The following is a 15,540-nucleotide window of genomic DNA, read 5'->3' as shown; positions in this document are numbered from 1 at the left end:
TCCTCTGGCAGCTTTTGATACTGTCTTCTGCTACCGTAGGATCTGCTTGGAGATTAGGGAAATCAATCTAAATTTTCCACTGTTTGGTAAGTACGTTGGTCAGCTTTCCTTTTGGAACCAGTCTGATAAGTCACTAGTACTTCCATATTTTGACTACTGCTTCCGTATCCTTTTAGTTTCTTTGGGTTGTAGACAAAACAAAAATATTGTACTGGTTCAATTAAAGTTAAAGGTTAAAATCCTTCCTATAAAATTTGGTATATACTACCAAGGAGCTTTTATCGATACTACAGGGCAGTGCCATTTACATTTCTATAGCTAGGACACTACTAGTCAACTGGTATTGGTATGTGTTCAAATCCCATACCCTTTGTCAGGGTTAAGTACAGAAAGCAACTGTAGGTGACTTATTTTCAAGTCCCTGGTTTGGCTTAGAGGTTAGAACCCCTGACCTTCCAATTGTAAGGCAAAGATGCTCCCCACTTGTCCAGCATTGCATGGAGTCTGGATCACTTCCTTACATGTTAGAAAGGTACTTTTCTGTTCTTAAAGTTGATGTCTACCTTATACTCAGATCTGGAAACTACGTGTTGACAAACGTCACAACATGTCGGATGTACAAGAGGCTGGATCCGCTGTGGTGTCTCCTGGGGACATGTCTAAGGAAGACAAGGAGGCCATGCTGAACCGCAAAATGGAGGAAATCAGAAGGAAAAACGAAGCCCTCCTCAAAAGACATCAGGTAGTGTATTACATGTATGAACACTTACACCAGCACAGCATCACTGTACAATGTCTGCTATATCTGTCAAGATAGGAGCCTTGTTGTCAAAACACAACTGTCTTTCTTACATCTCCTTGTTTGGAATGAATACATGGTTTCAATTGTGTGATTAGAAACATAATCAGACTTAGCATTAATGCACTTTGAAGACACATTAGAGTCTCTAATATGTTAACTTATTATTATTATCTTATTAAAGTTATTAAGTTATAAATATAACTTTCCTGTTAAATCATATTCAAGAGGAAATTCATTCTTAGTTAAAAGGAAACATGAAAGTGTATCTCATTAGTTTTACCTACTAATACTCAAGTCTCTTTTCAAGGATATTAATTTTCTCTGCAGCATTGTATACAAGGCTACTAAATAGAAGACCAGCAAAGTGGATGTATTGAGGGCTTTAGAGGGATCGTTGTCACAGCCGTTGGTACACTTACTTCTTCCTCATTACAGGAAGTAGAGGCTGATCGCAAAATTGCAGAAAAGACGGGCAGCTCAATCCCTGTTAAGGGGGGTGCAGCAGTTGTAGTCAGCCCCACTACAAAGACTGCTGAGTTTCAGTTTCCTGAAGCCAACGAGAGAAGAAAACCTCCACCCAGAGGAACTCATGTGAGTACATAACTCATAAGTACAATGTTATGAATCCAGTTACTTACTAGTAAGACTTTCCTTGCACGTAAAAAGCTGTAGGGTGTGTTAGTCACATCTACCAAAATACCAAATGCATTTTAAGTTTCTCAGAGTTAAACCACATTTGTATGGTGAATGATGGCATTACCTGTTGTTGTATCGACCTCTCCCAAGTGCAGTTGTTATGGTGATACAATATTTACCTTCATCAAAAAGGTCATGTTTTTAGGCTATGGGACCGGTGAGGTGAGGTGAGGTGTGGGCAGCATAACTCAAAAAGCTGTAGATGAATCAGTATGATATTCGATTATGGGCACCTAGCAGCATTCTATGGCACTGCATCAGAGCTTCCAGTTTTGTATATTTTGTATTTATCATTGCAGGATGAGCAAGATGGGCATGACAGAATGGACAGGAGAGGACCACCAAGGGGGCGTGGTCGGGGTCGAGGGGGGCCCAGAGGAAACTTCCCCCCCAAGTCCCCAGGCTCACAACGGATGCCCAAAGAACAGAGAGAAACCAGAGAGCAGTGGAAACCTAAAGAACACAGGGAACCCAGAAGTTCCAGGGAGTCTCCACGGGGTCCCAAGGATTCCTATCCACCAAAGTCACCAGGACAGCCCAGAGGCCCAGGGGCTGGGAGGGGCAGGGGGCGTGAGAGGAGGGAGGGGGGTGGCGGCAGAGAAGACACAAAAGCCAAAGTTTGTTAATTCCTTTTTATTTGTTAATGGTAACATAATTTTAGTGACTTCATTATTGCAATTATTTGATCACTGTGCTTAGGCCAGCTAGAACCTTGTTTCCAGTGCTTAAATTGAATGCTGTGAACTACTTGTCTCCCTTTTATAGCTAAAATTGCTGACCGAGATATTAAATGGATTTAAAGTATTGTTAATTCAGCCTACAGCTGAGTTCTGTCAGTTCTGTTACACCCTGCTAGCAGGATTTAAGGAGTAGGTCTAGGATTTGGCATTGTCATTACTGGCATTACTGTTTAAGCTACCATATACATGTAGTGTATACTCACAGTTCTAAACATGTAAATGACATGGAAGTTTTGTTGTTGGTAATGATGCCTTAGGACATGTTGTTAACACTCCTGTGTTCTATACAAACTAATGTTATTTTTTTGCTAGGAATGGGAAGAGAAGAGGAAGAAGAACATTGAGCAGATGGAAGAGGAGCTCAGACTTATGTCCGAGTTAGAGCTAGAAGGAAAGGTATGCCTGTCTTTTTTAGGCTAACAGTAACACTTGTGTTTGGTTACACTTTAAGGAGGGAATTCGAAGGACTGCTTGTACTTTTGAACAGAATACAGTCAAAGCTGCCCACAAAGACCACCAAAGGGACTGATAATATCTGTGGATAGGTGATTGCCATAGACAGGATTTTCAATGCTGGAGTTAGTGAGAAAAATTATCATAGAGTCTGCCAAAAGGTGGTCATGTTGGCCAGGTGGTCCTAAGAAATAAAGAATAGGCTACTTGTACAGGTTTGACTGTATATCAATGTCCAGGTGGTCATTGAATTTATGTACATGTAGAGGTGGTCACTTGTACTGCATGTTCATGTTGGGACTCGTTGCCTTGCTATGATGCTCTATGTAGCGTGGACATTGACAGCATCTCTCACTCTGATCAGAGACTGCGTCACTTCCTTGACGACCCCAGAAGGCAGGGCCCCCTCCCGGAGGCGGTGGAGGACCGACACCAGGGCAGCCGACGCAGTGCAATGAACTGGGGAGGGAAGGACTTTGACGGTGTGAAGCATGGCATGGAGCAGCTGAAGAAGCAACAGAAACAGGTACGGATTTGTGGCTAATGGTCAGCCCCAGGGCTGCAACAGATGGAGGAATCTAGTCCATGCCCAAGGATGTACTGTTTGATGTGGGGGAACCATTGCTGTTTGTGGATGTTAAGTGATTAGAATTTGTACTTTTCTGTACACAATACAAAAGCTGCTCAAGCAACGAGACTACTTTTGTAAACAATTTGCTTGAAGTTGAACTGACTATGAAATGAATTTGATAGTGAAGAAATGGCTTCTGATTGCATGAAGTTTTGTAAAATCTTGTAAATCAGTTTCACTTGAGCAAATTTTGTATGTTGTATGGTATTACCTGGATTTCTAACCATCATCAACATTTTACTTTCTTTGTTCCATATCCCTCTGCTTGGCTATAGAAAAAAATCTTTTATTGTCATGCTCACAGGGTCGATACCCCCAACGAGGCTCTAGAGACAAGATGGACATGACCTTGTCCATGACAGGTAGAGAGAGGAAAGAGTACGAGGAGTGGAGACAGGAGAGGGAACGCATCGACCGGGAACGACTGGAGAGACACAGGACAGCGGGAGGGGAGTGGAAGAGGGAGTGGGATCAGGAGAAATTGGATGGGTAGGGATACGTCAGGGGTTCATACCCTCTATATGGGTGGAAACCATTCTTATGAGATACTGTGACTATGACTGATAATGCATATAAAAGATATTTTAAAAGGCCAGGTAGTTAGCAGACAGTTAGGAAAAGTAAGCAATAAAGTAGTCTCCTAGCTTTAAAGTTCTTCTGTGTTGGTAGAGACCATTCTGAAGTAGCCAAATTTTTTACTTTTGAACATCACAGATGCGGGGGATCGCTCATTCCTTGACAAAGCCTGGAGTCCAATTTTTGTTTTTTTGGAAATTGCAGTTCAGTTTTGCATCAAAATGTAGTCTATTGAGAGGAAATGGGTATAAATAACGTCAGTAGCAGAGCAAGACCACACCCTTTGGAGAGGGTTTGCCCACCGAGTTATAAGTGTTGCGAGAGGATCTAAGGTTAGGAGAGGTTTATTCTGATTCCTCCTCTACACTACAGGAATGTGGAACCTGCAGATGTCCTGGTCCCCTCCCAGCCCACACTTGGTGCATGGATCGAGACCAGCGGTCGGCAGAGAGGTGAGCCCAGCAGGGAGTAGTGCACTGCCGCATATGTCTCACTGTATCCTGGTGACTTTCCCATCATTGCCTGCACTCTTTTCCCTCATCTCCCCTACCCAATTGCATTGTTGAAAATGGATATTCTACCGCATTCTTCAGACTATATTTCTGCAATGCTTGCCCATTACTGCTTTTTTGTAAAGAATCATTGCATGCACCTGTACATTGCTAATCAATTGACACCAAAAGAAAGAAAATGTATCAAGTACATTTTGTAGTTAGTGCAGGTTGCATGATTGATGCTCAATGTCCAGTACTCCACTCAGCCTCTATACACCTGAGTCTATGTTTCACATGCTTTTCCTGCTGCTGTAAATTTACTTGTCATATTATCATCGTCAATTGTTAATGGTTAAAGAAACCTTTACTAGTATGTTTGTTTTAGGTTTGAACTTCTTTTTTTAATCTGACTGAAAATCACCTACACTTCTTCAAATTCATTAGTGGTAATTGGTGATTAAAACTCAAGCAGCATCTTTAATAAACTGTCTATAAATCAATGAGCTCTTTCCCAACTGCTCCTTTACTTGTGTGTGCGTTCTAGTTTCATTGTCACTCAGAGTAATGCGATTGTAAGCATGACAGACCTTGAATTGAGATACATATATGTATATATAAAAACTTGCATGCCTATTACAGTACCTATCTTGGCGCACCCTTTGCTAACCACTGCCGGCATGCAATCTTGCTGTGCATTTGTTTTTGTGGAAGTTTTCATGGAAATGTTAACTGATTTATTTAATGGTATGCTATAAATACAGAAGAATTATGCAACATCTTTTCACATTTCAATCATAAACAAGCAAGTAGAGCTGTAGAAAACAAAGCCTGTAGGTGTGAATATTACTTGAAATTATGATAGTATTCTAATTCCATATACTTAAGACTACATGTAAGATGTGCTTCCTCCCCGAATGCTGTATTTTACTCCATGACATTATCACACAAAATAACAAGTCATGTGCTAACACGGCGCGGCTGATGCTAATGCTTTTATTTTTGTTGCATGTTGGTGTCATGACAGAAACAGATTTTGAGGAAGGTAAACCCCAACTTTTTATGTTTTTACATGTGTTTTTAGAACATTCCATCTTTATGTTTGCATTAACTTCAAGTAATGATTTAACTGAATTTCATAGCTTGCATGGTTTGTAGGTGCTTAAACTGCTTGAGTGCTTTGATTAAAAATGAGCATAGGATACTTCTAATGAAAACTTCAAGAGTATATGGATGTAAATGTGGACGCTACTTTACCTGACAATATTTGTTTTATGCCCCTAACTCTGTTAGAAGTACCTTTAGTTAACGCTAGCTCACCTTATTTTCAAAAACAGGGTTTTTAGGGATAGCAAGTCGATTCACGGTGGTTTCAAACTGCTAAGATCTGAAATTTTGCAATTTGAAACCACTGTTCATCAACTTGATATCAACTTGATATCCCTAGATACAAAGAAAAATGTCCTTGTTAAAATAATGGATATAGCTTACCATGCATATAAAGGTGAACTAGCGTTAATTGTAAAGACCTTTGTGTTGGCCATACAGTAACTGTTGTTGTTTGTATTGTAATGAAGGGTTTTGACGTGTTTGTTAGGTGGCAAAAGGATAGGCAGTGGTCGCTTCCCTGCAACAGATGTTAGCCAACCAAGGAGACCTGAACGAGAGAGGAAAGGTGACCGATACATTTTTGAGTCTCTCGAAGAAAGATGTCGTTTTTGATGTTGGCTTGATTAAAGAAGCAGTTAATAAAGATATTGAAGTTTAGTTTTGCAGGATTGCATATCTTGTTTCATTAAGCCTTCGGTTCTGTGTTTGGGGAAGCCTTAGATGCCAAGTCCATCTTGTCTTAGAACCTATTGAGAAGAATAGGTATGAGTCCCCGTGTGACCTGATGTGCTTGTCCAAATTCTTGACGATACCATATTAATTACAGGCTTGTGCCTTTTCTCCTCTCACAGTCTCACTTGAAGACCAGTAACCAAATTGTTGTATTTTGATCAGGAGACAGACATGAGGATGGCGAGGGCCGTAGAAAGCAGCGGCGCCGCACCAGGTCCCTGAAGGGCGACAAGGCGGAGAAGGCTGCAGCTGAGGGCCTTACCGTCACTGTACAGGGAGAGAACCGTAAAGTGGAAAACAAGGAAAACAACAGCGAGCAAACCGAGGTGCCTGATAGTCAGGAGACACCAAACGTACCCATGGAAGCGGTGTCAGAAGACAACGGCCGTGCCAACAACAATAACAACAATAATCGATTCAGACCCATCTCGCCCCTCACGATGCCCCCCACCCGCGAGCCACCATCCCCAACCAACCCCATGTCCCCCACATCCCCGCTGGAGCTGAGGACGCCTCCGGACCACGTCCATGTGGCGGACTGGGCGCAGGAGATGGGGGAGAGCGGCAGCGGCAGCCTGTCCGGGGACTGGGGGGACGTGCAGCAGGAGCAGGGCTACCCTCCGGATGAACGCATGGACTCTCCCTACGGGGAGGAGGAGGAGGGGCAGGAGTTTCATGACTGTGAGGATGATGTGGTGGAGAAGACCATGGAGGAACCCAAGCCACAGAGAGTGGTAAGGATCTTATCTCTTACATCTATGTAGTCAATCTATTGTGAATCAGGCCAGTAATTTTTTTTGTGGTGGAATATGACTGGGAAGTGTGGTCCAGTACGACATAGCAATTTTTGAGTTAATACAGTAAATAAAGGATATTTTGACAATAACACTTGTGATTTTGTGTTTGTGCAGGATTGTAGAAGAAGACACAGGACAGGTAGTGACTCGGCACCAGAGCAGGGTGCCAGTGGGGAGGATGTCACCACAGAAGTGCCTTCCAAAGATGAAGGTGATGCCCTAACCCCAGTGGAGGACTGTACAGTTGGAGCATCTGACCAAACAAAAGGATCTGAGAACTCAGATGTATCATCACGTAAGTCATAAAAGGAAAGATGTTTACCAGTACATACCTCAGCTGGAGGTACCAATGCTATGTAATAATAATAATAATAATCACCAGGTGTATGTGTAATGTGTAATGCATTCTGAACGAAATTGATATAAGCCAGGTCAGATAATGTGTTTCATTTTGTAATGACTGTCAACATTCATCTTTATGTTGGTACAGCTAGAGGAGGCCATGGACTGATAAATTCCATGGCCGTGACATTGATCACTTTTTGAGATGAATTCCATGGTAGTGAGGGAAGTTGCAATGAAAACTCTGCAGCCATGGAGTTCATTGTTTTGATTTCCACTTCAGGAAATTGGTCTAGTATGGGATGTGAAGGAGTGATTTGTCTTTTCAGCGACCGAGTCAGTCAGCACATCTGAAGAAGTAACACCTACTAACCAGGAAGCACCTGCAATACCACCGGCCTCGGAGCAGCTGGTAGAAAAAGACACAGCTGCAAAAGTTGAAGACACTCCAGTGGCTGATGCTGAACCAGAAACAAGCGTGAAGGCTGAAGAAAGTCTGGCGTCTGTAGCCGAACCAGCAACATGTGTGAAGGCTGGAGAAACTCCAGTAGCAGAACCAGCAACATGTGTGAAGGCTGGAGAAACTCCAGTAGCAGAACCAGCAACATGTGTGAAGGCTGGAGAAACTCCAGTAGCAGAACCAGCAACATGTGTGAAGGCTGGAGAAACTCCAGTAGCAGAACCAGCAACATGTGTGAAGGCTGGAGAAACTCCAGTAGCAGAACCAGCAACATGTGTGAAGGCTGGAGAAACTCCAGTAGCAGAACCAGCAACATGTGTGAAGGCTGGAGAAACTCCAGTAGCAGAACCAGCAGAATGTGTGTCAGAGGATGTGGAGATTGGAACCACAGAGACACAGGATGGAGAAAAAGAAACAAGTCCAATAGAACCGACCAAGGAACAAACAGAAGCATCCACCTCTGCAGAGGGTCAGGAAAGTGAGTTAGATTTTTGATTTCGTTTGATCACTTTTGAATGTTGTTAAGTTTCACTTTTGATTTCTTTTAATGCTTTAAAGCACAATACAGTGATGTATTATTGTTCTTTGGCAATTAAAATGATATTGATATACCTTTCAAGAGTAACCCAGTTGTTGTTACGTGTAGCATAACCTGCTGCCAATTCGTGCCTGTGAAGCTGGTGTGTTAATTGCATTTAGGGGCAGTTATACAGTCTGACGAGGTGATAATAACTTTCAGGATTGGGCAAGAAATATCCTCCATTCTACCAGATTTCCCAACTGTATTCTCCTCTTTAACCATGCTACTTCCAGTCATATCATTACTGTCCTATCTGTCATGATCAGGGGACTCTGCAGAAGTTAGGGAGGGAGAGAGCCCCCCTCCCACCCTGGAACCCAGTTTCTCTGACTGTGAGTTCCCTCTCTCTGACTGTGAGTCCAGCTCGGGTGCCATCAACATCAGTGACTATAACACTGTTGCTTACACCAAGAAGACTTCTCCATAGCAGTAAATGCATGTTGGTGGTAGCTGCATGAGGTACCATCCTTGTCCTTGTGTTTGCAGGATGCGACACGTCCTGGCTAGTAGTAGTGGCTGCCCCTCCTCTTGTACTTAGGAAGTCACCCGCATAACTATATGTGAAACTAGTGCTTTACAGTGTTGGTGCTTTTGTGTGTGGTAGAGGGCTGATGTGCAATATGCCATTGCAATATCTCTGTGTTTTCTTGAGCATCCATACACTACTAGGATCCTTCCTCACTTTTGCACTTTTCACTTCAGTTTTGTGCATTACAGTATTCTGTTGTGCAGTTTTTGAAAGCAAAACTTTTTTGATAGGGCTAGAAAAGAATAGTCCTTGTGAACTTGTACAAAAAAAATACTATACCGTCCTGACTGCAAAAGGGTGCAAGAATTTTCCTTCGTTCATTCAGGCCTTTGTAGTATCTAGAAGCAACAAGGGTAGATTGTGACTAGGAGGGGTTGCTAGCCCTTTTCCCTAACGTGCATGAGGCACCTCCTTGAACTTGGGACCACATTTAACGTCCCTCCCAAAAGATTCTGCAGCCCCAGGTGAGATGCCCTATCCAGCATTAGAACCAGGGTCTCCCAATTTCTAACTAATTGGATTTAGGAGGTGTACTGTGAGCTGCAAAATTTCCCTTACACTGCGCTTAATCAACAGGAACTGTTGTGAACAAAACCTACCATTATTGGCCATGGTTTTGCTCCATGTATTTATTATGTACGTTCCAATGGTAAATCTCGGAAGGATACAACAAGAGGGAGTGGGAAGTCTGAACCACACTTCCACGTAGCACGTCTTTGGCCTTTTAGAATAAACCACTTCTCACCATTCTGCACTTTGCTGCCACATTTCTCTATATTGCGCTGCTGTGTCTCTTCCCAACTCTCCAGTAGCACCTGCGGCAGGTACTGAATTTTCATGAACTAAATTGTGTTTGCATTTGTTTTCAGAGAATTGATAGAGGTTATGTAAGCAGAGACTGGACACCGCTGTCATAGAATGCCTACATGACAAATAAAGGCTCAAAAATACTTCTGCTTTTGAAGAGAAATAGAAAAACGAACATGAATTAGTCTGTACATAAAATTCTGCACAACTTCATCACCACAAGGAAAGTGCCAGAAGTATTCTATTACCCAGGTTTGCAAACTTTCAGTTCTGATACTAAAATAGATTAATCAATTTATGAACGTTGTGTTGCTCAATTACTGGCAAATAGAATTCACAAACATCGTGGAACAGGTGTCACATTAATCTTTGACTCTGAGTCTCAAATAATTTAGAAGTGGAAACAAAGAATGTAACATTAACAAATAGCAATCGATCGGTTACCTGAAAGCATGGAATTATGAGACAAAAACGTTTTGTAGCTTTCCCTGAGTGCCAAGTGAAATAGATGGGTTGGACAGAAAAAGATGACAGCCTAAGCTGCTGTGAGACACACTAGGAAAAATTAAATTTTTGAACTCGTTTTTAAAAAGTACATTGCAGTAAGGTGAATGTATGAATGCCTGTGTCATATTGTGTGCAGTTAAGTGTTTGAATGTCATGCAATTCAATTATGTGTCAACTTGTATGTTTATATTTAAGCTGTTATAGAATGAAATGACAAAATATTTGATTAAAGTAATGACATTGGAATACTTTTACAGCTATTTATTCAATTATGATCAATTTTAATGCAAATGCATGCACTTGGTGCAAAATGAAGATAGTACCAAGTGTTAAGTGATAATTGGTAAATTATCTAACTTGAGCTATGGTATTTTTATTGCGAAAAATAGTTTAAGTAATTTTGCAGAAAATAAAAAAAGTGCAGTTTTTAGCTTGACCAGTAATTAATGGTATCAGGTAATATAGCCAATTTAACTTATACAATGGTAGTAGTAGTACTTTTTTTTTTACTGTGTTCTTGGAACTTTAGAATATTTAGATGTGTGAATGACTGTTGTATAAGTCCACATGCATTTAATTTGTGCACATTTCAGTAGATAATACTGTCATAAGACTATTACTTCTGTGGCATGTTTTATAGTGACACAGATAGCTTGGCTGTCTTTGCTATCAAGATAGGCCACAAGATGATAACTGGATATGGTTGTACATGTGCAACACCTTGCCTGCACCTCACCTGGTGAGCCCAAGTGTGGAAGCTCACGTCAGCCTGGACAGCAACTGTCACTTATTCTCCAAGCAGAGATTGGGTCAGGGGTAGGGCTGGGTACCGGTACAGAAAATTCAGGTACAGGTCCGGTACAGGTCCAAAGGATCAGGTCCAGGTCCGGACCTGAACCTGGACCTGTTTCAGTATGACTCATACCAATGGTCCATTTCACTAGAAAGAAATCTGTTTGGTGGTGTATTAGACTTACACTGGCGTTTTAAAATCCTACAACGCTAGCTGCACCTGTACGATTGGCTGTAAAACTTGGTAGAAATTATTATAAACTCTACTCTACTTCACTCTTGTTATTTTTTTCCACCTGCAAGCGCCAAAACATTTCAATGCCTTATAAAATAATCTGTTAAATTTCCAATCGGTCCAACATTCGGTCCACCCAATTTTTTCAGGTCCGGTTTTTCTGGACCGGTCCAATAAGAAAAAACGGTTTTGTAACGGTACGCTGTACCGATACCCAGCCCTAGTCAGGGGTGGTAGATGCCTTGATTTCTTTCCGCACACTCAAGGGGAACGGTAAGAAATCCTGGCATCTACTACCCCGACCAAACCTCTGCTTGAAGAATATCTCCCTATGACATGATTTAACTATTGCATGGTACAATGGTGTTTCATGGAGGGAGAGATTGTTGATTGGCTGGTCCAATACAATGTATACTGCTTGTAAATCATGTTTGGAAGAGGTAGATGGGTTGATAATCCAGAATGTGTGTTTGCGCAATTATATTTCCATCTTTGAACATGTTCAGTAGGAACATAAAAATGGAACAACAGTGTTATTCTTGTACAGTTGGTTTCTGTTGTATAGATTTTGCACTGTGCTTTTTTTACCCTGCACTGCTGTTTGGAATGTCTTAAAAGATATTTTGTCCTAAGATACCAATGACATGCTGTTTCCAGCAGTCACTGGTTTGCGTAGAGCTAGCCATTTTGTAATGAATTTAACCTGGGCTGCAAGGGATTATTATGATGATGATTATTGAATAAATTGGTCACAAAATGTGATACAGAGTTATATCATTTCTGTTGTGTCTTGTTGCTGGTCCACAATTTCCGGGGAAACAATGGAAGACTCTGCTGTACACAATGAAACTTTCGTGTTATTTCAATATTTCTCATTTTTTACATTGAACCGAAGATGAACAGTAGACATTTCGGTATTTGACGGCTTGATAAGTGTGTGGATTGATTCTAATTGAACAATACGGCAGTGCCTTGATTATTATACACAAGAGAAGGTTCAGATAAGGTTTCTTAGCAAAAGACAAGTAGAGTACTCTATGAGACAGAAATGTAAAGTATTTCATAGTACATGTACAATGATTCAAATACACGTAATGTCAGTGTCTGGGAAGCTAGTGTTTGTTGACAATAACAGGTGGCAACACAATATCAAAGTATAGAATCCTACAGTTCATTTCCTGTCAAACAAACAGCACCATCACTGCAGTTGGTGTCAAATCCTACAACAGTTCCTTAGTTTGTCCATAAGAAATCCTCTGTGTGACCTCTAGGGCGTCAGACTACAGTCCCTCTATTCATATGTGGCTTTCTGCAGAACACTTGTTTAATAACATCCCGATGTATAGACTTAAGGGCCATTACTGGAAAAGCAAGACTATTCCTTATCCTTTATTGTGAAATGTTATCAGTCGGTACCGGAAAACCATTCGTCCCGCGCCATACCAGGCGTACCACATGTGGAATGATCTATTCGACGCAAATCATTTTGGGTCACTATTTGTGCCATGAAAAGCGGAAGGATTGGCATCCAACGTTTTGACACTTCGTTCTTTACAACAATCCATATTTTTCTAATAAAAGTAGCTACCTACACGCTATAAGTAGCCACCCCTCATGGTAGGCACTAGACACAATGAAAGATGTTTTGTTGAAACCATTTAGTTTAAATTACGTATACGCAGCGTAACAGTTTTATGATACAAGTACGGTGTTCTTGGGTGATACGGCGTAACGTCATCAACGATGCCAGTAAGCTTATAATACTTCATAAGTATACATAATCCTTTATTGCCCTTTATTCGATCCTATGATGTTCACATTCTTCAATATTGTTCTGATATACAATAAAAAAAGGAAAACAAGCCGTAAAGGCCAGACGGGTCAAAGCAGACACTGATGACGCAGCAAAAACATCATTAGTTCTCCGTACGCACCCCGGAGTGCGGCGATATATTTAGCAGGATCTAATGAGTTGAGTGGTTTCCATCAGGTAATGTCCGAGCGATGTGGGTCGTGCACACATCTGGGCTGATTACTGTTAATGGATTCAGCCAGGGTACCCTGCCATGCGAGGAGATATGAAGATTTCATCCACGAGGCAGTAGGAAAGTCGTTAGTTATACAGGGTGATGGATGATGGAACAGCGGTGGACACGGCAGGAGATTAGAAGGTTGAAATCACACCGTCCTTTCTCTTCTTAGGATCTTGCCTTCTCTAGATAGCAAAACAAAGACATGAGACAGACATCAAATGCTTTCAGTACCATGGCAGGAGAACAACCAGAAAACGTCAGAGCTAGCCTTCTTTAAATGACACCTGTCATGTCCGATTGTTTGACTCGTCCCCAGCTGCTCTAGCTGTAGACATTGCCTTCAGTACAGTAAACACGCAGTCGTGACTGTGCATGCTTACTGGAGATAGAAATAAGGATATCCTACCGTGGGCTGTGAAACAGATTATGCCGAACTGAAGACCGTGTCATTGCCGTTTGTCTGTGTGATACTCTGGGGTGTTCCTATCCAGAAGAAGCTATAGTAAATGGCCAAAATGATGGCAGCAAGGGACACGAAAAACACATAGGCAAAGACTGTGGCGAGCCGCATCCACTTCTTGTTGGTCTTGCTGGCTATTTTCTCTTTCCTGCCCGAGCTGGAGCCAGCGTTGTTGTCGGCGGCCACTGGACGGATGATGGGGAGAGGTGGGGCGCCATGCTTGTGTGACAGTTTGTTCGCCATGGTCTCTCCCTCCACGGGTGGAGGGGCCTCTTGCTTCATCTTCGGACGCTTCGTTGTGATTCGAGCTGAACAAGCCTTCAGATGGCAAATGCTGTCAGCGATTTGACTGACACTGAAGAAGCCGTAGATTGTAAATGTTAGCAGCGTCTCCTCTGCAGGTCCTGTGCAATGCAGTTACGTGAAATGTGCGTGGCGAACTGATATGTTAAACCTCTGCCAGCGCTGCGTTTGATAGCAATGGAGTGCGATCCGCGTTAAAAGCCTCGCAGGGTTGAATCCGTTCATTAATATTCATTGACCTGGCGAGCGCTGCTCTTTATCACAGAGACTGGTACATGTACATGTAGTAACGTTACTTCGCCGCGGGGTAACTTATATCCGTTGTCACTTTTAAAATCACAGTATATTTAGGATATCAAGTCGACGGACTCGAAAATGTTGGAATATGAATAATGAAGCTGATATAGGTTACCCCGCGGACAAAGGTGAACTAGCATTACATTGATCTCATAATCGGCAATCCCAGGAGCAACACAACGTTGTCGAGAGTGGAATTCGCACAGTGTTGTATTGATCCATTCTGCATTGCATTGATGGGTTTACAAAGTGTGTTAGTCAAATATTCCGCCAGAACCAATCTGACAATTCAGTGGTCATTTCCCATCAAGGGTTCATGAAGACTGTGGTGATTATTTTTTTTCACCGTAAGGCCACGTTGATTCAAGTGACATCTGCGCGCATCAATTTTCGACCGTTATCATCCAAAAGCGTCCAAAGCATCTAAAGATTAGCAAATCTAATGCCAAAAGATTGCCAAAAGATATAAGAAAACGGATACTAATGTCGCAGAACGCTTATGTTAGCTAATTCAATTCCAAGCTCAAAGAAGATGTGAATAAAAGAACAAGATAAAGAATCTATTGTTAGGTATAGTGTCACGGAGTAGGTGAGACGGAGAACTGAAATAGTATAAGTATAACTAGTATGTGTATACCGTTATATTATTCTTTGCCATGTGTAACCTTTCCTAGTATTTTCCCACGGGAGCGGTAACTGTCTTGGGCAATGATGTCCTCAAGACGGCAACCAAGTTCAGTGATGCATGGTCCTAGTTCGTGCCTAGGGAGAAGAACAAGGACACGGTACGGAGTCGGGCCTCCGACGGGGAGGGGGATATAGAGGGGAGAGTGGAGTGAGGGAGGGGGCACTTTTGGCTCGAGTCTCGGACCGGGCAGGTCGAGAAAGGAATAAAGAAAAGTCACTAACAACGACTCGAGTCTTGACAGTACTTGGATACTTTTGTTCTGGCCACCGTCACAGTAGCATTACCATACTTGGTATGTTTAGTCGCCTGCCAATTATTCTATACTGAAGGCACCTTTTTTATTAGCACGCTCATATCAGTTTTGCTTTTTTCCAACGAATTTTATCACATATGATAGAATCAAGATGGCCTAAGCGAGGCAAATGACGTCACAGTGACACAGAATGTGAGAAGACACCTTCTTTTGATTTTCCCACCCT

General features: G+C 42.1%; 1 protein-coding gene and 1 long non-coding RNA gene across 5 annotated transcripts in view; one reads left to right on the top strand and one right to left on the bottom strand.

The window, feature by feature from the left end:
• Nucleotides 1-10,432, top strand: part of LOC118409507 (coiled-coil domain-containing protein 9-like) — an 11,847-nt gene extending 1,415 nt beyond the window's left edge. The window contains exons 2-15 of one of the 4 annotated variants that reach the window (XM_035810601.1): nt 575-742; nt 1,238-1,393; nt 1,798-2,115; nt 2,551-2,634; nt 3,056-3,217; nt 3,627-3,811; nt 4,271-4,350; nt 5,417-5,434; nt 5,987-6,064; nt 6,394-6,965; nt 7,143-7,323; nt 7,700-8,308; nt 8,677-8,742; nt 9,809-10,432. In XM_035810601.1, coding sequence (XP_035666494.1) covers nt 608-742; nt 1,238-1,393; nt 1,798-2,115; nt 2,551-2,634; nt 3,056-3,217; nt 3,627-3,811; nt 4,271-4,350; nt 5,417-5,434; nt 5,987-6,064; nt 6,394-6,965; nt 7,143-7,323; nt 7,700-8,308; nt 8,677-8,742; nt 9,809-9,810 — 2,646 coding nt within the window. In that variant the 5' untranslated portion in view covers nt 575-607 and the 3' untranslated portion in view covers nt 9,811-10,432. Of the gene's footprint in view, nt 1-574; nt 743-1,237; nt 1,394-1,797; nt 2,116-2,550; nt 2,635-3,055; nt 3,218-3,626; nt 3,812-4,270; nt 4,351-5,416; nt 5,435-5,986; nt 6,065-6,393; nt 6,966-7,142; nt 7,324-7,699; nt 8,309-8,676; nt 8,870-9,808 lie in introns of all 4 variants that reach the window. The other 3 variants (XM_035810592.1, XM_035810575.1, XM_035810583.1) reach the window with 3 other exon arrangements.
• A 1,427-nt stretch (nt 10,433-11,859) lies between these two features.
• LOC118409543 lies at nt 11,860-14,760 on the bottom strand. Its single transcript, XR_004830456.1, has 2 exons — nt 13,720-14,760; nt 11,860-13,495 (listed from the first exon to the last, which is right to left on the bottom strand). It is a non-coding gene; the product is annotated as an uncharacterized LOC118409543 (long non-coding RNA).
• Nucleotides 14,761-15,540: the final 780 nt, after the last annotated feature.

Source organism: Branchiostoma floridae, chromosome 1 (assembly GCF_000003815.2).
Source record: "Branchiostoma floridae strain S238N-H82 chromosome 1, Bfl_VNyyK, whole genome shotgun sequence".
Classification (NCBI taxonomy): domain Eukaryota; kingdom Metazoa; phylum Chordata; class Leptocardii; order Amphioxiformes; family Branchiostomatidae; genus Branchiostoma; species Branchiostoma floridae.
Note: the sequence above shows the minus strand (reverse complement) of the source record. Positions and strands in the feature narration are given on the sequence as shown.